The sequence below is a fragment of the Nothobranchius furzeri genome, chromosome 3, assembly GCF_043380555.1.
Source record: "Nothobranchius furzeri strain GRZ-AD chromosome 3, NfurGRZ-RIMD1, whole genome shotgun sequence".
Classification (NCBI taxonomy): Eukaryota; Metazoa; Chordata; class Actinopteri; order Cyprinodontiformes; family Nothobranchiidae; genus Nothobranchius; species Nothobranchius furzeri.
In genome coordinates this window covers 3948640-3973325 of record NC_091743.1, presented here as the reverse complement: position 1 = coordinate 3973325, position 24686 = coordinate 3948640, and the positions used below count along the sequence as shown (strand labels likewise).

General features: G+C 41.7%; 1 protein-coding gene across 4 annotated transcripts in view; it reads left to right on the top strand.

The window, feature by feature from the left end:
- The window catches only part of LOC107373568 (calcium-dependent secretion activator 1), a 603181-nt gene that overhangs the window by 422214 nt on the left and 156281 nt on the right, over nucleotides 1–24686 (top strand). For 3 of the 4 annotated variants that reach the window (XM_070549106.1, XM_070549105.1, XM_070549104.1), the window contains 2 exons: nucleotides 17110–17184; nucleotides 19140–19223. In XM_070549106.1, the coding sequence (XP_070405207.1) occupies nucleotides 17110–17184; nucleotides 19140–19223 (159 nt within the window). Of the gene's footprint in view, nucleotides 1–3045; nucleotides 3149–3740; nucleotides 4039–17109; nucleotides 17185–19139; nucleotides 19224–24686 lie in introns of those variants that run through there. The other variant, XR_011520070.1, reaches the window with a different exon arrangement.

Here is a 24686-nt window from a genome sequence, read left to right as displayed (position 1 = left end):
AGTTTTTATCTCGGTGGAGGCAGCGTTCATTTCTGCCTTCAGTCTGACGGCGCGCCGGAGTTAAAGCAGCGTGTGCGCTTATTGAATCTGTGTGTGTGTGTGTGCGCGCGCGCGGCACAGCCGCTCAAGTCACCGCGTCTCGCGCTATTTAAACCAATGTTGTAAAATTCCTTCTGCCCAGCCCAGATGTGCTCACATGTGCACCCGTGAGCCGTGGTTCCGCTGGAACGCGTCTGACCTCTGACAGACGCACTCTGAACTTCAGATCTTCAGCGTGCTGTTAATAGCCTGAATGGGAATCATTTCTTGTTATTTTGTTACATCCACAATGTTCTGTGTGTGAGGTTTACAATGTCAGAACACCTGCATGAGACAGGTGTTAATTACAATCTGCCAGAATGACTCGCCACCTTCAGATTTCTCCAACACCATTAAAAATGATCAAATACGGAACATATCGGCGTGCGCAGGCCAGAGTGCTGAAGCTCGGCGCATTGTTATTATGAAGCTATGGCACATGTGGGGGACACGCGCGCGCGCAAAAATAAACTTGTTTTCAATTACATTTATTGTGCCTGCTTACTTTTTCTTTGGCCCACCCACAAATGAGTTTCTACGCTAATGGTGACATATGACAGACTTCTCTGAGCTCCGCAGCCATTACACTTTTCACCTTGCGCACCCCCTAGCGGCAGCTCGCGCACCCCTGGGGGTGCGCGCACCACACTTCGGGAATCCCTGGGTTACAGGTATGTGAGGACATCCTCATGCTGTCATAACCAGATGACAGGAGTTATCAGGTGATCAGCCAGGCTAATGATGATACAGAAAGAAAACAAAACCAGGACAGTGTACAGTAATAACAATAATAATATGTGGTGTTGCTCACCTTATGTGCTCTTATAGAGTATTAACATGTGCCTGCCTCATGGTGTAGCGTCCATATTTGGCTGAGTGTCCTGCAATAATGCAGGTTATTAGTTAATTTACTTTTAATAGCAAAAACAAAATGTTTAATTTACATGTTGTTTACCAGGTGAATCAGCTCACACGTCACCAGGTGTCACAGGGCCAGAATCAGTAGTCTCCTTCATGATGTCATGATGTAATCTAGCTCCAAGCTCGCAGCAGCAACATATGTGTAGCAATAAGTTATGAAACGAAAACATAGTTAATGTTAAAACTCAAAGGCTGTAATAAAGATTACATGACGATTAAAAACAACTCACCTTTACTACACAGTCTGACAGCAGATTACTTGGGTTCATTTAGCCTGAAAAAAAAACTGTATATATATCATCACAGTGTTGTGGGAGGTAGCTTCCAGAGATGATGAGAAACATGTGGAAAGCAGAGCTAGGATGGAGCTACAGGTTTTTCTGTTAGATCAGGAGGCCCTGAGGTAAAATGGGATGTTGATGTGAGTCTGGGAAGCTACTCCTCTCCAGTGGTGAGCAGCCAGGCTGAGACGTAGGAAAAAAACAGAAAACAGAGTACAATATTATTATTTAGAATGTTTTTACCTGGATCAGTTCATAGAGCTTGTCCTGTCATTCAGATGGAAGCTGCTCAGAAGCTCTCCACCACACCTGGGTCTGTTCAGGAGTGTAGAAGCTGCTCTGGGTGGAATTCCTATCATGGTCCCAGCGTCAGGCACACAGCTGCTGGGAGGCTATGTGAAATATAAAGAAACAGCAAATATATTTATAGTTGTTTTTAAGAGCAGCAACACACATGTGTAACAATAAGCTGAAATAATGACATAATGTTAAAACTAGAAGGTAAAGAAAGACAGATGGTTAAATAATTCACCTGCAAGGCTCTAGCCTGGACCGGTGCAGGCTGGAGGACTACATCTGTCTTGGGCAGATTTAGCTTGAAAAATATAATAACATCACCTTGTTGTGGGAGTTTAGTAACTTAGATTGTGTACAAAACAAACTGTCTAATATATGTGCTTTATAAGATGGCTGGTGAGTGATCTGACTGCTCTCAGAGCAGTGTCCAGAATCAGACATGTTCTAATGAGAACCAGACTCAGCACCAGTTCAGAACCGGGTCAGCTTTTAGCAGAAGGAGGAGCTGCTCGTCAGTGTCCCTCCTGCTCTGCATCAGCGCTGATATTACTAACTGGTACAAAAACTCAACTCGAACCAGTCTGTGACATTATAACACACACAACACTCGCTTCGAGCCTGCGGCTGTGTGGACTGATTGTCTAAATTACGTGAACCACGTCCACGTCTCTCGTACTGTGTAATTATAAACATAGCAAATAGAGCTGCAAAATTACAGTTAGAGAACGATCTTTAGAAGCTGTTAAAAGTAATTATTTAGCTTACTCACCTCAGATTGGGCCCAAACCCTCCGTTTTGGGGAAGCGGCAGTTGGCGCGATCCGGCTAATTACTGGAACGGCTTGGACTAATTTGTGAAATGCTCTTCAAACCAGCATAACCGGTTCAAGCTCCACCAAGTAGGTGAAAGAGTCTGATGTAAAAAATACTAAACTACAAAATCTAACAGCCAAGCTACTCAAAATAAATAACTATAATACTAGAAGTTTTGCCGGGATTCTGACACGATGCTAATGCTAACTATAGCACAACTCACTTACGAGCCCCGACTGCTACAAGGCTGGTTGAGACCGCGGTGCTTTTATAACCTACAGCCATAGAGCTGCAACGTAGTACTTTTCTGAAATACGTAGCATTGTTCTCGTTAGCCATTGGCTAAAATCGACTCAAAATAAACGTGTTCTATACTTTTGAGGTGAAGATGGCGCTAGACTGATGTTTGTAGACAGAATTTAGAGTTTTCAAAGAAGATGCATCAAAATGCAAAAATAATAACTACACATGTCTACAACACTATTATTTATACTAGTTATCAGCTAAATAAGTTAATTTTGATGTGACTTGCTCTTTAATGGTGTTAGTGTTTTCAGCTCACCCTTTTCACACTTGACCCGTTTTCATGACTGTGAGTAAGAAGCTGAATGAATACTATATTACTTTAAAGATCTTTTTTTTTTCTTTCAACACAGACCATGTCAAGAAGGTCCACGAAGGCATTGGGAATGCAGAAATAAAGGCCTGCATGGCACAGAAATTGAAGGACACCAGGAGGCGACCAGAAGGTCAAACCCGGTAAGCTAAATTAAATCCTACTGATTATATGTGAACATATTTAGATATGTTTAGAATATGATGAGTGATATTAAACCTAAAATTTAATGAAATACAGTCAAATTTAGCTCCATAAAACATTTAATAACTATAAATATCAACTGGGAAACATCAATTTAATACATATTGTTGATCCTTTATCATTTAGGTCCTTTTTTTCACAGTCTTGTTTCACTTGAAATGTCATCAAATACAATATTAGATTAATCGATGGACAATTCGATATAATATTCTAATACTAGAATATTCGATAGCCGCAGCTATGAAAAATGGAATTTCATTCCGATTCGGCCGTATCGAATCAGAATATCCAAATTCACATGTTTACATGAAGAATTTTTGGTCTGATAGGGCATTCTTTCAGATTATTTACTATTCCTTCCATAAATCCATAATACTGTGATTTGTACAAATGTTGATTATATTGCCTAATTGTTGAAGAAAGTTCAGGCTACTCCTTTTGTGCTCTTTTGTTGTAATTTTGTGAATTATTTAAGAATTTAAGACTGTAACTTCTTCAAATAAAATGTCTAATTTGTGATTTTGTCCATAGACAGGGAGTCTTTTGAAGGAGACGAGGAAGACTGATCATGAAAAGTGCACACACACTTAGAAAATGTTTCCATGTAAAAAAAAATTACTACATTTTTATGGAGTTTCCTGCGGCTGCTTTGTTTAATTCATGTGTGTCTAGAATAATCTGAGTTAGGTAACCAATAAAGTGTTTACTTTTTGCAATTTATGTTCTGTGCTTAAATTTAAAAAATAAAATGTAGATTTTATAAATTGTACCTATTGGCATTTTGTCTCATTTTCACATTTTTCCTCCAAATGTAATCATATAGGTTTCGTATAGACATCACATGTGCATTGCATGTTTTTCACTTGTGATTGCTCAGATTTATTTGGGTTTCACGTATTTTTCACAAGTAGTTCCATATTTTTTGTATGGTCAATAACATTTGTTTCACATGTGGTTTACATCATTTCATATGTATTTCACATGGGGATGTCCGTAGCTTTCACATGTTATTACCATGAAAATGTTCCAAATACACACGAGAAACATGTTCAAAACACAGGTGGTCACATGCATTTCACATTGTAATGTCCATGGCTTTCACATATTATTACTATGAAAATGTTCCAAATACACATGGGAAACATGTTCAAAACACAGGTGGGAACATGTATTTCACATTTGTCACGTTTTTAAACATTTTCTCACACGTAAAATTTCATATGGTTTTCACGTGTGTTCTCATGTAATTTTTCCTATGTGAAATCATGTGCTTTTTCCGTAAGGGAGGTCTCCACCTTTTATTGAATATGTGTTTTTGAAGTCTCAGGGAATATGTTATTTGTTCCATTTGTTATATTTCCTTTATTTTTTCAATCCACATGTTATGTGATGGGGGCTCAGGCTTTAACCACTTTATTGTAATGCAATTAATTGCTGTAGCTAGGAGTATCTGTAAGAGATATTTTTTGGCTCTTCCGACAACACTTTCTGGTATTAGACCCAGTATGGCCACCATTGGGTCCATTGCTATATTTTCACCAAATATTTTATCGAGCGTTCCAATTACTTCCTTCCAGTATACTTCCAGTTTTGGGCATGCCCAAAATATGTGGGTGTGATTGCCAATGTATGGGCGACAGTTTCTCCAGCATTTGTTGGAATGTGTGGTGCTGAATTTGGCTGTAATTTCAGCTGTATGGAAGAACTTCATGACTACCTTCCATTTAAATTCTCTCCATATATTTGAATTAGTCACCTTATGTACTTCAGGACAAATTTCCTCCCACATATGATATGATGGAATTAATTTCAATTCCCCATTTCTCTCTAACCTTCATAGTATTATTCAAATTCATGCTCATGAATATTTGGTAACACCCACTTATTAATTTTCCATCCCACTTGTTTGTTTGTAATTCGATCAGCAACTCTTCAATTGGTGTTGGTTTAGAAACCTTGTCCCAGTCTTTGTGTTTTAATAAAATATCCCTTAGCTGTAAAAATCTACAAAAGTTTATATTCGGTAGTTTAATTTTTTTCCGATAGCTGTGCAAATGATTTAAAATTGCCCCCTTCAAGAAGTTGATGCAGGTTGGTGAGTCCAAACTTTGCCTATGCCTTGAAGCCTGTATCAAATTTAGAGGGAGTAAAGTCGTTCATATGACCAATATTAGTAAGAGCTGACATTTTTTTGGCAATCCAAATGCAGACTGTATTGTCTTCCAAATTTTCAGCGTGGTTTTTGTCCAATCATTCATTTTTATTGCATTTGGATGTACATCTAAGAATGGTAAGTCGTGTAAGGGTCTATCACACAAGCTCTTCTCAATATTGAGCCAGCGTGTATGAGACAAGTAGTGACTATTAGTGGTTTTAGTTGTGCTGCCCAGTAGTAATATCTCAGAATAGGTAGCTTGAGACCTCCCTTTGCTTTAGATAGCTGTAGTGCTTTTAGTGCAATTCTTGGATGCTTTTTCTGCCAGATAAATGTTGGGATTAACTTGTCCCATTTGTCAAATGTAGCTTTGGGGATATCGATAGGTAGCATTTGGAACAAGTATAATAATTTTGGGAGCACATTCATACGGACTGTCTCAATTCGGCCCAGCATAGATAGAGGCAACGTTGACCATCGATTTAAGTCCTTATTAATATTAAGAATCAAACTTTTATAAATCACCTCATAAAGTTTTTGTAAGGAAAGCGGTATATTTATGCCTAGGTATTTAATGCCATCTATTGGCCATTTAAACCCACTCTGCAGTTTAGTCATATCTGAGATGTTGCCGCCTATATCCATAGCCACTGTTTCATCTATGTTCAATTTATAGCCTGAGAAATATCCGTATGTAAAGATTATGTCCTTTAAGCATGGTAGCGTTGTTGTGGGTTCTGTAAAATACAGCAGTACTTTGTCAGCACATATTGAAATTTTATGTTGTTCTCTGTTTATTGTTATTCCTTTTACATTTTTATTGTCTCTGATCAGTTGCGCTAATGGTTCTATACTGATATTGAATAATAAAGGAGACAGTGGGCATTCTTGTCTACACCCCCGTTATAAAGTGAAACGCTCTGAGAGAAACCCATTTACCCTGACTGCAGACTGTGGATCTGAATATAAGGTTTGTATCCATCTTATGAAGTTCGGGCCAAATAGGAATCTTTTCAGATTTTGGATGAGATACTGCCAGGATACTTGATTGAATGCTTTCATGGCATCCAGGGATAATATCATTGACTCCACTTCCTTAACTTTTGGATGTGTCATTATGCTTAACAGCCTCCTGATGTCTCCATAGTAGTGCCCTTTTATGAACCCGGTCTGATCTGGATGGATAATTTTTGTGATACTTATGTTGACCTGTCTTGCCAGAATAGCTGTTAAGATTCGTAAATCTGTATTTAATAATGAGACTGATCTGTATGATTGGCATTTAGTGGGATCTTTACCCTCTTTATGTATTAGGGGAGGTTCTAGACCAAATTTTCCAGGGGGGCCACAGTGGGGCCAGTATTTTTTCATGGGGGCACAAGAAAAAAAAATCATAATAAAAGACAATGAACAAGTAAACTATTACAGCGAATGCAGTAATGGTTTACTTGTGAAAGTAAAACTGGCATGTTTTTGTGGTACTCAGATAACAATTCTGAATGCTTCACTGCAACATGAGACTTGAGTAAAAAAAATAATTCTAGTCAATTATTATAGTTTGTGACTTTATTTGAAGAATATATGAACTGTACATATGAAAAATAAACATTCAAACAAATAAAATATCTGCACAATACAATTTGCTTTTTGTAGTCAACACACACACACACACACACACACACACACACACACACACGCACATGTAAGCTAAATCACTTCACCAATTGTTTTGATATACTCACGATTTTCTTTAACCTTTTACTGTGTTCCTTGTTGAGTATATTAGCCAATGTGGTATTAGCTTTCACAGCCCTCTGGTAGTCCCTCCACGCTGTCATTGAATCCTTATGCCTTTCAGACTTTGCACGTACTGAAAACCCCCCTCCTCTCTCAGTTGCTTTTTTCCAGTTCCCAAATCCACATGGTGAGTCAAACACACTTCCTGCGCTACTTGGCGGGCTAAAATGTCTGCATGCATGACAATAAGTAGAGTCCATAGTAACAGAATATTCAACCCAAGGATGACTTTCATACCAGCTTGGCTGAAAGCTGCATCTTCTGTCTCCTATTAATGTCCCTGGAAATGTCCTCAAACTAGGCTGAGTAAGTGGGTCATCCTTGCACTTGCTGATATCTGAAAGAAAATAAATGTTAGCATGAGGATAAGAGTCATAATTAGTTAATTCAGAGTCTTATTTTATCTATTTATTATTTTATCTCAGGGTGGACAGCCTCTGACCTCTCTGGTTCCTCTCCAACCATCTCCTCCTTCTCTCTTTCATCCTGCTTCCCAGCTCCCTCGTGACTTTCATCCTCTCTCTCTGTCTACGCTGTTCTTTTTGAACAGCGGTAAAAAAGGACAAAATGACCCTTTTTCTTTTCATGGCCGCTGATGCTTCCAGTCAGTGCTGCGAGAAAGTCCTAGATAAATGATTACTGTGATCTAATCTCAATGTGTCTAAGGCTTAAAATGCAGCAACTTCATTTTTATTTTACAGTTAATGTTACAAAGCAAAAATAAATCAGTATTAACTGTGGATAGACTCAGTTAGGAACATAAAAGTAAATGACAGAAACGCGCGACTACGATCAAAACATTGATGTCAGGAAAATAAACTGTATTGCTTACCTTCGTCTCTTAGCGTCTTTTCCGTTTGGCGTCCTCAAGAACTTCTTCGGGTCCCATTTAAAATATTTTTAATCTTTTATTCAAAAATCCACCGCATAAACAGTTCTGTCCACAGAGTGTGCTGCGCTTTAAAGGCTCCATGTGAAACGCTGCATCCGCACATTAGTTCCCGTCTCCGAGGCAGCGCGGGGGAAAAAAATCCGATCTCTTCAGCACAGGGGCCATAACAGGGGCCAGGGCCAGTTCTACAGGGGCCCAGGCCCCTGTGGGCCCCCGTTTAAAACCGCCATTGTGTATTACCACTGTAGTGGCCTCTCTCCAACAGGGTGCCATAGTCCCAGAATGTAATGCATAATGGTAGCATTCTAATAATAGGGGTGTTATGGTCGCTGTAAAAACTTTGTTAAATTGGTTAGTATATCCATCCAGGCCAGGGCTTTTATTATTTTTCAAAGTGGAGATTATTTGATGTATTTCATAATCTTTGATTGGCTCATGAAGTTCCTCTACTATAGATTCAGGTAGCTCATTTAATTTGATATCTTTTAAAAATTGTGCCAATTCCTCATCATTTGTGCAAGTGTCTGTATTTTTGTAAAGAGTTTTGTAAAACTGCAAAGCACTGTGATATTTCATCTTTAGTTAGTGAGAGTTAAGCCATCCTCCTCTAATTTCTGTACTACCGTACTTTCCGGACTATAAGCCGCTACTTTTTCCCCACGCTTTGAACCATGCGGCTTATAATGAGGTGCGGCTTTACTGAAGATTTTCCTTCACCTGCCACTAGGGGGCGCTTTAGCAGAAAGTGAAACAGGTGCAAGTCAAAAGTGGAAATCGAAGAAAGTGCTCATTTTAATTTAGCACATACAAGCAGCTGGCACAACGAAGAGATTTTTTCAAATCCATACCCCCTCATCGTGGTAACTACACGTATGAGTTCATATGATGCCGCATTTAAGTTGAAGGCCATCGATCTGGCAGTAAAGGAGGGAAACAGTGCTGCTGCACGTAAGCTTGGCATGAATGAATCCATGGTTCGGCGCTGGAGACGGCAGCGGGAAGAACTCGTTCAAGCCAGCTTCACCCGGGGATGATGACAGCAACACGGACAGCGACGCTGACATCGCCACAGAAAAGGTATGTGACGAAGCTTTTCTGAGGCTGTTCAACTCCGACACTGAAGAAGAGGACTTTAATGGCTTTAGTGTACAAGAGGAAGATGAGAGCGAATGACTTGTTCTGGTAGGCAAGTGTGTTTTATTTACTAACCAGGCATGTTTTGTGTGCAGTTTTTATTCTCTAATCATCCAGGGCTTATTAATCCTGTGTCAGCACTGTTCTTTTCTTCTAAACATGCAAATTACCGGTAATAACGTGTCAGTTCTGTTTTCATTTTATAACCATCCAGAAATATGAATGCTATCAGTGCTGTTTTCTTTTCTAAACTTGCAGGCACCTTCACCTGTGTTTAAAATTCGTTTTGTTGAATTAAAACAATAGCGAAAAACCTCCGTGCAGCGTCTTTCTGTCTAATTATCTTATGGCCATACATGCGCTGTGCGCCAGAGACCTGCATGTGGCTGCTGCGCCGCGGCTTGTATTTGGCGTGTGTGTGTGTGTGTGTGTGTGTGTGTGTGTGTGTAGAAAACCTTTTTTTTGTTGGTGTGGCTTATATTGAGGCGCACTCTATAGTCCAGAAATTACGGTATATTTGATGATTGTTGATTTTTAAGTCTTGAAGCTTAATAAGCTGCTTGCCCTATTCCCGTTTTCATAAAACTTTTGGTTGGTGAACCTCAAATGTCCATCTATTTTTTTCATTAATTAAGCTGTTCAGGCTTCTACGCGCCTCTTTTTGTCATGGCTCGAGGTAAGTGTCTAACCCAAGACATGCAGAATCAGCACACGTAGTCCAAAGCAGTAAAGTAAAATGTCTTTATTATAAAAACGGGAACTGAAACCGCACAGGGAAGTCCTGTGGGATGAGCAATACGGCTCGAGTCTCTGAGGTGCTCAGGTTAATCAGTAGAGGAGGGGAAGCCGGGGAGGACGCTGGGCAGAGGATGAGAGATCCAGGAGGGGTGAGGTAGCAGAGGGAAAGCCAAACAGGAACGGCGGAGGAGGATGGGACGTGATGAGTATGTTCCAGAAAACGAAGACAGCGAGGGTGAGTAGATGATGAGATGATCCTGAGCGAGACAAAAACAGGCGTAAGGGATAATCCAATTCCAAATCCAAAATACAATCCAAGGTCATAAATCCACTAGTCGAAGGCGAGTCAAAACACGAATTAACAAGATCAAAGTTCAGAGTCGAGTGGCTGGTGCTACCTAAACTGGTGCAATCATCCGGCAAAGTGATGTGTCTCCATCCTCCTTTTGAACCCGCGTCCCTGATTGGGAAATCTCCTGCAGCTGCCGCTCCCCCTGCTCCTCACCTGTGGAGAATTAGCTCAGAGTCTGGTGAGAGGAGAAGGTGTGACTCACCTCTGCCCAGGAACATGACACTTTTAGGTTTTTTAGTACGCTTGAGGATGGGCTTCTTTAGTGTTGTTGCTGCATTTCTTCTTTTTTTCATTTTCTGGCTCTTGTGAAAGAAATGATTCGTCCCCTAATGTATGCTTTTGCACAGTCCCATAAAATAAGAGGTGAAATTTCAGGTGAGGTATTAGCGTCAAGAAAATCTTTTAGTTCTGCTTTTATAAAGGCTATAAATTCTCTGTCATTAAGGAGCGATGCATTTAATCTCCATTGTTTACTTGGTGGCCTGCTGCCAATATTCCATAACAGTACAAGAGGAGCGTGATCTGATTATGTAATTGGAAGGATTTTTATATCAGTTACTCTGTAGTTCTGCCTTAGGGGTAAAAAAAGAGGTCTATTCTGGAGTATGTGGAGTGTATTTGATAAAAAGGTAAAGTCTCTGCCTTTAGGGTGCTTGTTTCTCCAGATGTCCACTAAACCAGATTCAGTTGATAAGTGTCAAAGCGTATTGCTCATCTTGGATACAGAAGTGCTGGTCTTTGGTTGTCTGTCCAAGTGTTGGGACATAACGCAATTGAAATCCCCGCCTAACAGTAAAACACCTGAACTGTGCTGTATAAGATTATGTTGAATATTGTTCAAATAAAGCTAGGCTCGTCTTCATTTGGAACATATATGTTCAAGAGGCGGACTTCCACTCCATCGATCAGTCCATTCACCATTACAAATCTCCCTGTCGGACCTTTTTGAATTTTGGTTGATGCAAAATTGACATGCCTGTGCACCAAAATTGATTCACCTCTTTTCCTGCCAGAGGGGTGTGATGAGTAAAATATTTTATCTGCCCAGGACTTCGTTAATTTTTCGTGTTCCTTGTCGTAGAGTTGAGTTTCTTGCAAAAATGCGATCTGGCAATTATTTATCTTTAGTTGATTAATAAATTTTCTCTTGATTGGGCTGTGGAGACCCTAAACATTATAATGCCCTTGTTGGTGATGTGGAGTCTGACCAGATACAGCTGACCGTAGCAGAGTCCAACCTTAAGACTACTCATAATTCAAGACAGGGTTTGATGTAATGGAGTGACATACAGTAAGGAAACCACAGACAAAAGTTAGAAAACAAAACATTACGGTTATATAAAACAGAACAAAATAAACTGGGTATGCATATGAAAACTCGACAGGTGCATTGAAGATACCACCAAATCTTATGTAATCAGCTGTATCTAATTTGTATTAAATTCTCTCGCTCTTTGTAGATCCCTGAGTAACCGAGGAATCCTCTCAACTCGAACCGAACATAGAACAACAATAGCCAGGAACGTGGCCAACAGGTGCATTTGGTTGGTTCTGTGGGGCACAATGCCAGGCTGCATTGCTAACATGCAGCTTTGCAAACAGTCCATAAGGAATCTGTTTTTCTTTGGTTTGGGCAAAAGCCAAAAACAGTTCAGTCAGTAGTTATGCACAACGGGTTACCTCAGAACCTTATTTATAATAACAACTACTTAAACTCAGAAACGTATATTTTCAGATGTAACTATATATTGTGTAAACGTAATCTTACCAAACAGTCAGCAATTATATACTTTAGGATAATTTTTAGTGATCTCTCCTCTGTTCTTTACGTGGAATGTAGCTGAAATATCTTCAGTTCAACTTTCTATATAGTTATATATTTTCCTTTAGTTACCATGCAGATCTCTAGGATGTCAGACTCGCCCCTCCCACCTCCCTCCTCTTTTCTCCACACTATACCAGTAAAGGATATTGTTCTTGAATGCTCCGACTCCCCCTCTTGATATTTTTCTTTATGTAGTTCATCGCCCTCACAGCATCCGCAAACTCGCGTTCTTCTCGCCCTTGTTGGTGATGTGGAGTCTGACCAGATACAGCTGACCGTAGCGGATTCCAGGTTTTCCCTGAAGCATTTTCCTGACGGGCGTGAATGCCGCTCTGATGCTGGCCACACTCGCGGTGTAATCCGGCTGGCCACCACAGTCTCTGGCTTTCCTCAGGATATCCAGTGCATCTCCCTCGTTGTGCAGCTTTGCAATAATTACGCGGGGCTTGCCTCCGGGTCTTCTCTGCGTCAGGCGGCAGTGTGAGCGCTGGATCATTATGTCTTTGTCCAGGTGAAGAACCTCTTTAAGGAGTTTGGATACTGCGGTGCGGGGAAACTTGATCCTGGCTCTTCCGCTGCTCTAGTGATCTGAATGTCTCCCCTTCTCATCCTGATCTTCCATGTCCTCGCATTTTGCTTTTCGAATTTGAACTTGCTTTTTGAGATCCATTACTGTAGTTTGCACTGACACGACTTTGTCCGACCACTCCGACAGCCCTTCTTCGACAGCCTTTACATTTGCTTGCACCTGAGCGGATAGCTGCCGTGTTGTTAGCTATCTCTGTTGTCACTTCAATAATTCCTTTTTTGCCAGCGCGGTCTTCAGCTCCTCTCTTGTTACAGACGATATTTCTTTTTTTAACGAGGCGAGGGTGTCTGCTTTAATTGTTGTGGTGTCCATGCCTGTACTTACTTCAGGTACTGGTTGGGTCGAGCCGGGTTTCTCTGGACCTTTAGCCGGGGCGATTTGAGGCCTTGTGGTCGACCTAGCTTCGTAGTTGTATTTTCAGAGATTCGCTGCCATCTGCGTTGGGTTATTTTCCGCCTTGCCGTGTAGTGTTGGGCCGGCAGCTACTGTATTTAGTTTTTATGTTTTTGAGCTTTAATGCCTTTTAATATATTCTTGTGATCAAAGTTCTGCGGGAGCTCCCGAAAATGTGTCTCACTCCATTGTTGCTCGCTAGCGCCCCCCAGTAATTGTAAATTGCAACAGGTGTTTCTGTTTTCAAGAATGTAATATTAAATTGGCTTAAAGCACATATGCACACATCACCAGGGCTAATTCACTGATTACCTGCAGCTCCCTGGTAGCTTATACCCACATCATAATTGCAGATTGTGCAAAATGCATGGTGAGGTTCTTTAGAGGGTCGCAAGCATGGCCACTGTTCTTGATATATGGACAAAAACTTCTGAGACACATGGACGCTCTTCTTTTTGGCAGGTCTGCTAACCAATCCCTCCCTGTCTGCTTCTCCCTCATCTGCCATAGCATGAGCTGCAAAACGAGCTGCGAAAAAAAAATACTGGCAGCATGCTTAAACTGTATAAATAATCACTTTCCTCCTTATATACAGGCCATATCTATCTGCAATGCACACACACACACACACACACACACACACACACACACACACACACACACACACACACACACACACACACACACACACACACACACACACATTACCTTACTAGAACAGCAGAGGGTGACAACGCCATCATCAGCGTCAGCTCTGAGGAAGTTTACAGCCGGTAAACGAAACTGTCAGAAAGGTAAAAAAGAAACCTTTTTCTGTCTTTTAAAAAAGAACCAAAGATGCTGCTGGAAAACTATCAGATCACATAACTCCTCAGAGGTTTTATTCTCCAGAGACAAGTACAAATTATAGGCCAGTGTCACTACTTCCACAGTTTTCCAAAATACTAGAAAAAGTCTTTGCATCACGGTTGGATAAATTTATTGAAAAAAATATGATCTTACATAATGAACAGTATGGATTCAGGACCCAACATTCAACAACAATGGCAATAATGGATTTAACAGAGAAAATATCTGAAGCAATAGACAATAGAGAATACTTTATTAGTGTTTTTATTGACTTAAAGAAAGCTTTTGACGTTATCGATCATTCAAGGTTACTGCAAAAATTATATCAGTATGGAATACGAGGGGTTGCTCATCAATGGGTTAGAAGTTATTTAGATAATAGAAAGCAATATGTTCAGATAAATGGCGTTACATCAGAGCTACGAAAAATTGCTTATGGAGTGCCGCAGGGGTCGGTCCTTGGACCAAAATTGTTCTACCTGTATATCAATGATTTGGTAAATGTGTCTGACAAACTAGGTTCTGTTTTGTTTGCAGATGATACAACACTGTTTTATTCAGGGTCTGATATAAATGAAGTAACTCATGTCATAAATATTGAACTGATAAAAGTTAAAAACTGCTTTGATATAAATAAATTAACACTTAATCTTAAAAAAACTAATTTCATTCTATTTAATGACAAAGAAAATATAGACGTAATATTATAAATAGAAAACATGGAAATTCAAAGGGTAAAAGAAATCAAATTTTTGGGAGTAATGATTGATGAAGCTCTAAGCTGGAAATCACACATAGGCTATATAAAAGGTAAAATGGCCAAAGCCATTGCAGTATTATATAGCGTAAAGTTTCTACTTAATAGTGAAGGATTGTTATTACTATACAATGCACTGATTCTGCCATACTTAAATTATTGTGTAGAAATCTGGGGAACTGCATATAGAACGTATACACAACCTTTGTTTGTTTTGCAGAAAAGAGCAATGAGAATTATAGACAACACTCAAAGTACAGCTCCATCTAACCCATTATTTATAAAATATAAAGTAATCAAATTTCATGATTTGGTCAACTGGAGCATATTGCATATAATGTGTAAAGCAAATAAAGGTACATTGCCAAAGAATATTCAGCATATATTTGAAAAGAGAGATAGCATTTATTCGTTGAAGGGATTTGAAATCTTCAAAAAACCTAAATTTAGAACAAGAATGAAGGAAATGAGCATATCTGTGAATGGTGTGAAGTTGTGGAATTGCCTGGACAGAGAATGGAAAGAGTCAAGAACTCTAAAAGTGTTCAGTCTACACATTAAATCACGTGTGTTGAGTGGATATGACAACGGACAATTGATGTGGACATAATAATTAACAAATGTGAACAGTTACGGGACTGAAAGAACTGGTGAGGGACTGCACAAATATAAATTGATATTTAAGTTTAAAAAAGGGGCAGAAATAATAAGATTTTTCTTCTATCTGCTCCCTTTCATTCAAATATATATTGTGTTTTTACGAATATTGTTTAGTATCTGTTGTGTTATTTTTTTATTGAATGAAATAAAGATAATAAAAAAAAAAGAGTAACCAACTCTCCGGCAACTCCCATTCCATTCCATAGTCTTATCAGAACCACAATGAGATGTCCAGGAGGGACATGGGTGCATGAGAGCCACCATGAAGATTCTTGATGACATTATCACAGAGTTAGAGAGCAAGCAAACCTTTATGGACCTGCTAAGGCCTTTAGCCATTCAGTCATAGGATCCTCCTACTCTTACTGGTTTCCAGCCATCTCACGAACCTTGTCCAGCAACTAAAAGGTAAAAACACCTGTCAGAACAACGGATGGCGCATTCACATCTGGGTCAGCCCACCCCTGAGCAGACATAGCCTTCTCAGGAACACAGATGTCTCAGAGCAAGTGGGCGGGGCGAAACATGAGCTGAGAGGTTTGTGGTGTCCTTAAGAAGCCATGAGCAGGAAACTATGACATGAAGCACGCTGTCACTGCGCAGCAATGCCGCGGAAAATACTCAGGTTACCCAGATTTGCACTATTAACCTACCACGGCTAGGCCAGGTGGACCCAAATATAAATGCACCAATGTTTCCAAAGATGTCCCCGGGGTTCCATCTTGGGCCCAGCTTCTCTATATAGCCAGGTCTGCCGGTTGTTTTCAGAATGATCAGAGCTCAGATCTGTATGAGGTCGACACCATCTTGTACTAAACTGGCTCTATTGGGCAGCAGTAAAGCTCCAGAAGGTAGAGCAGGTGGTCCAGTGAGCAGAAGGTTGCAGGATCCATCCCAGCTCTTAGTTTAACTTAGTTTGTTATTTTCTAGCTTAGAAAATTGTGTAATATTTACTAATAAATGTCAGTTAGACTTTCCCCAGTTCCTCTTGAATATAAGGGACTATTTACAAACATGCATGGGGAATAAATTGACTAAGCAAATAGTTACTTCCATTTTATTGGGTAGTTTCTATGGGTTGTTTTTTACAGTGTATGTTTCTGTGTTTATGTAAGTCCGTGTTGTTGTTTGGTGTTATGTTTTTAAATGAGAAGTTGTTGTCCAACCTTCTATGCGGCAAAATAAAGCTTTATTTAACCCTAACCCTCTTGAACTTCTTTGCTTTTTCATTCCTTTCATTGTAGTTTCCATGAAGATCTGCAGCAACATACAACGTGATACTTTTCTAAATGAGCTTTTTAGGTGGAAATTCAAGAAACAGAGTTCATCTTTCTGTTTTTATTAGCTAAGTTATAGGTGTGTGTTGTTTATAAAACCTGCATTTGTTTTTATTTCTCTGAGTCCAGCAGCGTTTCAGCGTCAAATAAGTCCAATATTATGTTGATTTGACCTTTATTGAAAATGCTTGTTTGGCATTCCTGCATATGAGGACAGGAATAGCATCCTCATTAGTCCAGTGGTCAGTTATTCATTGAATCGTGCTGCTTTATGTTACAATAACTTATCTCTGCAGCATTTTGCCGAGTCATGTTTATTGCTGACATCTGAATAAACTAATCAAAAACACAAGAATGACAGTCGATGTGTTGCTGTTGAGTAGAACTACTTCTTACTGCTTTGTAGTAAAAATCTGAACATGTTCATCCAATCCTTCATAAGTGTGGACAGAAGCCTAACATGTTCATCTTGTCTTCTCCAGAGACAGTACCACTCCCAAATTGACGATCTTATCGAGGAGACAGTGAAGGAGATGATAACTCTGCTGGTTGCTAAGGTACAAATCACAACATCATACTTTTGCAGCATTAATTAAGCTGAGCACAGGTCACTGGTTTTGCTGGAAAGGACATAACTGTTTCTGGCTGCCATGTTCTGCTACAGAGACAACGTTTTTAAAAAGATGATGCAGAAGATTTGCCGTTTGACAGCGAAAAGGGTTCACCAGATGGTCAGAAGTTGGTTTGCATTTAGTTTTAGTTCTTGTGTTGGACGTTTTATACACGAATGCAGATGGGACAACATAGGGTTACAAGTAGGAATATAAAGAAACCTTTTAAAGGCCCAGTGTGGAAAACTTTAGAGCAGGTGTTGCACTTAGATGGTTCATAGCCGTCGGGCTAGCAGGCTTGCTGCCGATACATGAAACGTTTTGGGTCCATCTGTTGGAGGCTTCACCTAAACTCACTCTGGTTTTAGACCTTTAATGGTCACTGCTCTTCTGAGAAGGATAACGACATCTTCTGGTCTCAGAAGCAGCAGCAGCTTGACTTGTCGAGTCTGCCATGTTCCTCAGCGCCAGACTCGCTGTGCTGAACGAACTGTTTACCGTATCTGGCAACCTGCAATGGTGTCCTGTTCTACTGGCTGGTAGATGTAAACATAAAGCCAGTGTTGTGCCCACCAAAAATAAATAATTGATTATTTTTTGATTAAAATATAACTTTTAAAGTAAATACCGTACCTTCATTCTGCACACCTCCTAATGCCTGTGGAAGCATTTTTACTTTTAAATATAATTTTTTATTCAATTGTTCCATATTCAACCTTTAGGTTAATTACAACTGATGTATTTCATGGCCAACAGCACCTAAGTTGTTGCAATAGTAAAAATCATCAGGTTGATACTGCAATGCCAGTCTCTATAGCCTACCCTACATAAAGCATATAATACAATGGAACGATAGAATAAATACTTTCAACTAAGGATGATACATTAATGTATCTGTCCGGGAGGAAACTAGCAAATTCAGTTTGACTTTCGATGACCTTTTTTCCATAAGGTCTCACAAATTTGGAAGACAATGCTGTCCTTTTTCCCTTCTAAAATCCTTCTTTTCCACGGACAAGAAAAACAATCCTGTCCCTCAAATTTCGATGTAGAATTTGTGTGATCCTCCAGTTTGTTCTTCAAGTCCCCTCCCTTTCCGGTCGGCTCACGGGTCCCTGAACGAGGCAAAAACGTTATTTTCTAACCCGCTCTGCCTTACTTTGGCGATGCATATTTGTAGTTCTGGACTTATTTTCACACAAAACCTAAAATAACGTTTCCCCCTTGTTTGAAAATAAGCACTTTCTTTGTATCAAAAAGCTTCTTTAAAATTTACGGACATCATATGTGAAATCCATGGAACATAACAAGCGGACTTGGAAAATAGTGTTTTGTGTCTTGCATTCATTTTTTCATTCTTCCGGGGACCCGTGAACACGGCACATCGCCATGGAGCATTGGTCACAGCTTTTTAATGTAAAAATGTAACATTTTAAGCTAATAGGAACACTTAGAATAGACATTGATGAAGATATTAATGAAAAAGAACAACTTTGCAAACAGAATACAGAGAATTTGATAGAAAACAAATACAAATATTACACGCTAGGCCTTTAACGAAAAAAACAAACCAGGGTTTTTCCTCCCCTCAGACTGTCTGTATGTATTGTTTCTTTCTTTTTAATTTGACCTTGCCAAAGAAGCCCAATATTGTTTGTAAAGAAATACTTATTATTGTTGTAATCAATATCAGTGACTTCAGCCAACAAGACTCCTTAAATCTAATCCACAACTTTTCCTTTTTTGTTTGATTTAGCATAAGCCTCAAGTTCTTGTGACTATTTAACATGAAGAATATGTTGAAACTATTAATTGTATAGTTATTTTTATTTAAGAAAACCTTATTTTATTTCATGCACTCTTATTGTTTTTTCTCATCCATTTCTTCTTTTTCCCGTTAGTTTGTGGTCATTTTAGAAAGCGTCCTATCCAAACTCTCCAGATATGATGAAGGAACTCTCTTTTCTTCCTTCCTGTCTTTCACAGTAAGTATAACATATCTATTCATCACTTCTTTAAAATCACAGTCCAAGCCCAAAACTTCTGCTTACATTGGTTCACCACAGTACCGAAAACCTGGATTATTCATTTTTTAATGCTCTTTAAAGATAAATGTGCAACAGCCTTAAGACATGTTTTGAAAATGCCCAAGTCCATACTTATGAGAGCACCAGAGCACCTGTGTGTGTACACGCGCTTGTATATGTAAGGTTTCTATATAGGAGCGTCCAATAGAGAGTGTGAGGGGCCACAGATCTTCCCCCAAAGATGTGTAGGAGATGGAGGGAGCTCCAAGTCCCAGAGATCCAGGAGCTGATCCAGAGCACAGGGACCCCAGGGAGACTGCAACCAGAAAAGCACCAGCCGCCCACGAGAGGCGCAGAGGATTGCCCAGGGGGGCCACAACAAGCAGCCAGCAGAGTCCCGGGAGATATCGGCGGCAAGCCCACAGGCCCGCCCGCAGCCTCCCACCCTCTAGCCAGCCGAGCCCGGAACCCGGGGTCGACCACCCCCGCCGTAGACCCAGCAGAGCCCAGGGACCCAGACCCCACCAGAAAGCCACCAGGATTAATCAGGCTGACGCCAAAAATCATAAACCTGGGAGCCACAAACACTCAGGCAGAACAAGGCACCGCACTCCACACCAGGTGTGGCGGGAGACAGCAGTGAGCTGTGAGGCAGCAGTTTACTGTGAGACAGCAGTGAGCTGTGAGACAGAAATTTAGTGTGAGACAGCAGCTTACTGTGAGACAGCAGTGAGGTGTGAGACAGCAGTTTACTGTGAGACAGCAGTGAGCTGTGAGACAGCAGTTTACCGTGAGACAGCAGGTTACCATGAGACAGCAGTTTAGTGTGGGACAGCAGTGAGCTGTGAGACAGCATTGAGGTGTGAGACAGCAGTTTACTGCGGGACAGCAGTGAGCTGTGAGGCAGCAGCTTACTGTGAGACATCAGTGAGCAGTGAGACAGAACTTTGCTGTGAGACAGCAGTTTACTGTGAGACAGCAGTGAGCAGTGAGACAGAACTTTAGTGTGAAACAGCAGTGAACGGTGAGACAGCAGTGAGTTGTGAGACAGCAGTTTACTGTGAGACAGCAGTTTACTGTGAGACAGCAGTTTAATGTGGGACAGCAGTGAGCTGTGAGACAGCAGTTTACTGTGAGACAGCAGTTTAATGTGGGACAGCAGTTTACTGTGAGACAGCAGTTTAATGTGGGACAGCAGTTTAATGTGGGACAGCAGTGAGCTGTGAGAGTGCAGTTTACTGTGAGACAGCAGTGATGTGTGAGACAGCAGTTTACTGTGAGACAGCAGTTTACTGTGAGACAGCAGTTTAATGTGGGACAGCAGTGGGCTGTGAGACAGAACTTTAGTGTGAAACAGCAGTGAACGGTGAGAAAGCAGTGAGTTGTGAGACAGCAGTTTACTGTGAGACAGTAGTTTTCCATGAGACAGCAGTGAACTGTGAGACAGTAGTTTTCCATGAGACAGCAGTTTACTGTGAGACAGCAGTTTAATGTGGGACAGCAGTGAGCTGTGAGACAGCAGTTTACTGTGAGACAGCAGTTTAATGTGGGACAGCAGTGAGCTGTGAGACAGCAGTTTACTGTGAGACAGCAGTTTAATGTGGGACAGCAGTGGGCTGTGAGACAGCAGTTTACTGTGAGACAGCAGTTTAATGTGGGACAGCAGTGGGCTGTGAGACAGAAGTTTTCCATGAGACAGCAATGAGCTGTGAGACAGCAGTGAACTGTGAGACAGAAGTTTTCCATGAGACAGCAATGAGCTGTGAGACAGCAGTGAACTGTGAGACAGAAGTTTTCCATGAGACAGCAATGAGCTGTGAGACAGCAGTGAACTGTGAGACAGAAGTTTTCCATGAGACAGCAATGAGCTGTGAGACAGCAGTGAGCTGTGAGACAGCAGTTTACTGTGGGACAGCAGTGAGCTGTGAGACAGCAGTTTACTGTGAGACAGCAGTGAGCTGTGAGACAGCAGTTTACTGTGAGACAGTAGTTTTCCATGAGACAGCAGTGAACTGTGAGACAGTAGTTTTCCATGAGACAGCAGTTTACTGTGAGACAGCAGTTTAATGTGGGACAGCAGTGGGCTGTGAGACAGCAGTTTACTGTGAGACAGCAGTTTAATGTGGGACAGCAGTGGGCTGTGAGACAGCAGTTTAATGTGGGACAGCAGTGGGCTGTGAGACAGAAGTTTTCCATGAGACAGCAATGAGCTGTGAGACAGCAGTGAACAGTGAGACAGAAGTTTTCCTTGAGACAGCAATGAGCTGTGAGACAGCAGTGAACTGTGAGACAGAAGTTTTCCATGAGACAGCAATGAGCTGTGAGACAGCAGTGAACTGTGAGACAGAAGTTTTCCATGAGACAGCAATGAGCTGTGAGACAGCAGTGAACTGTGAGACAGAAGTTTTCCATGAGACAGCAATGAGCTGTGAGACAGCAGTTTACTGTGAGACAGCAGTGAGCTGTGAGACAGCAGTTTACTGTGGGACAGCAGTGAGCTGTGAGACAGCAGTTTACTGTGAGACAGCAATGAGCTGTGAGACAGCAGTTTACTGTGGGACAGCAGTGAGCTGTGAGACAGCAGTTTACTGTGAGACAGCAGTGAGCTGTGAGACAGCAGTTTACTGTGAGACAGCAGTGAGCTGTGAGACAGCAGTGAGGTGTGAGACTGCAGTTTGCTGAGAGACAGCAGGTTACCATGAGACAGTGGTTTAGTGTGGAACAGCAGTGAGCTGTGAGACAGCAGTGAGCTGTGAGACAGCAGTTTACTGTGGGACAGCAGTGAGCTGTGAGACAGCAGTGAGCTGTGAGACAGCAGTTTACTGTGGGACAGCAGGTTACCATGAGACAGTGGTTTAGTGTGGAACAGCAGTGAGCTGTGAGACTGCAGTTTGCTGAGAGACAGCAGGTTACCATGAGACAGTGGTTTAGTGTGGGACAGCAGTGAGCTGTGAGACAGCAGTTTACTGTGAGACAGCAGTTTACTGTGGGACAGCAGTGAGCTGTGAGACAGCAGTTTACTGTGAGACAGCAGTGAAGTGTGAGACTGCAGTTTACTGTGAGACAGCAGTGAGCTGTGAGACAGCAGTTTACTGTGAGACAGCAGTGAGCTGTGAGACTGCAGTTTACTGAGAGACAGCAGGTTACCATGAGACAGTGGTTTAGTGTGGAACAGCAGTGAGCTGTGAGACAGCAGTTTACTGTGGGACAGCAGTGAGCTGTGAGACAGCAGTTTACTGTGAGACAGCAGTGAGGTGTGAGACAGCAGTTTACTGTGGGACAGCAGTGAGCTGTGAGACAGCAGTTTTATTGTGAGAAAGCAGTGAAGTGTGAGACAGCAGTTTGCTGTGAGACAGCAGTTTACTGTGGGACAGCAGTGAGCTGTGAGACAGTACTTTAGTGTGAAACAGCAGTGAGCTGTGAGACAGTAGTGAGTTGTGAGACAGCAGTTTACTGTGAGACAGCAGTGAACTGTGAGACAGAAGTTTTCCATGAGACAGCAATGAGCTGTGAGACAGCAGTGAACTGTGAGACGCCTGTGAGGTGTGAGACAGCAGTTAACTCTGGGACAGCAGTGAGCTGTGAGACAGCAGTTTACCGTGAGACAGCAGGTTACCATGAGACAGCAGTTTAGTGTGGGACAGCAGTGAGCTGTGAGACAGCATTGAGGTTTGAGACAGCAGTTTACTGCGGGACAGCAGTGAGCTGTGAGGCAGCAGCTTACTGTGAGACATCAGTGAGCAGTGAGACAGAACTTTACTGTGAGACAGCAGTTTACTGTGAGACAGCAGTGAGCAGTGAGACAGAACTTTAGTGTGAAACAGCAGTGAACGGTGAGACAGCAGTGAGTTGTGAGACAGCAGTTTACTGTGAGACAGTAGTTTTCCATGAGACAGCAGTGGGCTGTGAGACAGCAATTTATTCTGAGACAGCAATGAGCTGTGACACAGCAGTTTACTGTGAGACAGCAGTGAGCTGTGAGAGTGCAGTTTACTGTGGGACAGCAGTGAGCTGTGAGACAGCAGTTTACTGTGAGACAGCAGTTTAATGTGGGACAGCAGTGAGCTGTGAGACAGCAGTTTATTGTGAGACAGCAGTGACCTTTGAGACTGCAGTTTGCTGTGAGACAGCGGTTTAGTGTGAAAGAGCATTGAGCTGTGGGACAGCAGTGAGGTGTGAGACAGTAGTTTTCCATGAGACAGCAGTGAACTGTGAGACAGTAGTTTTCCATGAGACAGCAGTGAGGTGAGAGACAGCAGTGAGCTGTGAGACAGCAGTTAACTGTGAGACAGCAGTGAGCTGTGAGACAGCAGTTTACTGTGAGACAGCAGTGAGCTGTGAGACAGCAGTTTACTGTGAGACAGCAGTGAGGTGTGAGACAGCAGTTTACTGTGGGACAGCAGTGAGCTGTGAGACAGCAGTTTTATTGTGAGAAAGCAGTGAAGTGTGAGACAGCAGTTTGCTGTGAGACAGCAGTTTACTGTGGGACAGCAGTGAGCTGTGAGACAGCAGTTTTATTGTGAGAAAGCAGTGAAGTGTGAGACAGCAGTTTGCTGTGAGACATTAGTTTACTGTGGGACAGCAGTGAGCTGTGAGACAGTACTTTAGTGTGAAACAGCAGTGAGCTGTGAAACAGCAGTGAACTGTGAGACAGTAGTGAGTTGTGAGACAGCAGTTTACTGTGAGACAGCAGTGAACTGTGAGACAGAAGTTTTCCATGAGACAGCAATGAGCTGTGAGACAGCAGTGAGGTGTGAGACTGCAGTTTGCTGAGAGACAGCAGGTTACAATGAGACAGTGGTTTAGTGTGGAACAGCAGTGAGCTGTGAGACAGCAGTTTACTGTGGGACAGCAGTGAGCTGTGAGACAGCAGTGAGGTGTGAGACAGCAGTTTACTGTGGGACAGCAGTAAGCTGTGAGACAGCAGTGAACTGTGAGACAGAAGTTTTCCATGAGACAGCAATGAGCTGTGAGACAGCAGTGAGTTGTGAGACTGCAGTTTGCTGAGAGACAGCAGGTTACCATGAGACAGTGGTTTAGTGTGGAACAGCAGTGAGCTGTGAGACAGCAGTTTACTGTGGGACAGCAGGGAGCTGTGAGACAGCAGTTTACTGTGTGACAGCAGTGAGGTGTGAGACAGCAGTTTACTGTGGGACAGCAGTAAGCTGTGAGACAGCAGTTTTATTGTGAGAAAGCAGTGAAGTGTGAGACAGAAGTTTTCCATGAGACAGCAATGAGCTGTGAGACAGCAGTGAACTGTGAGACAGAAGTTTTCCATGAGACAGCAGTGAGCTGTGAGACAGCAGTTTACTGTGAGACAGCAGTGAACTGTGAGACAGAAGTTTTCCATGAGACAGCAATGAGCTGTGAGACAGCAGTGAACTGTGAGACAGAAGTTTTCCATGAGACAGCAATGAGCTG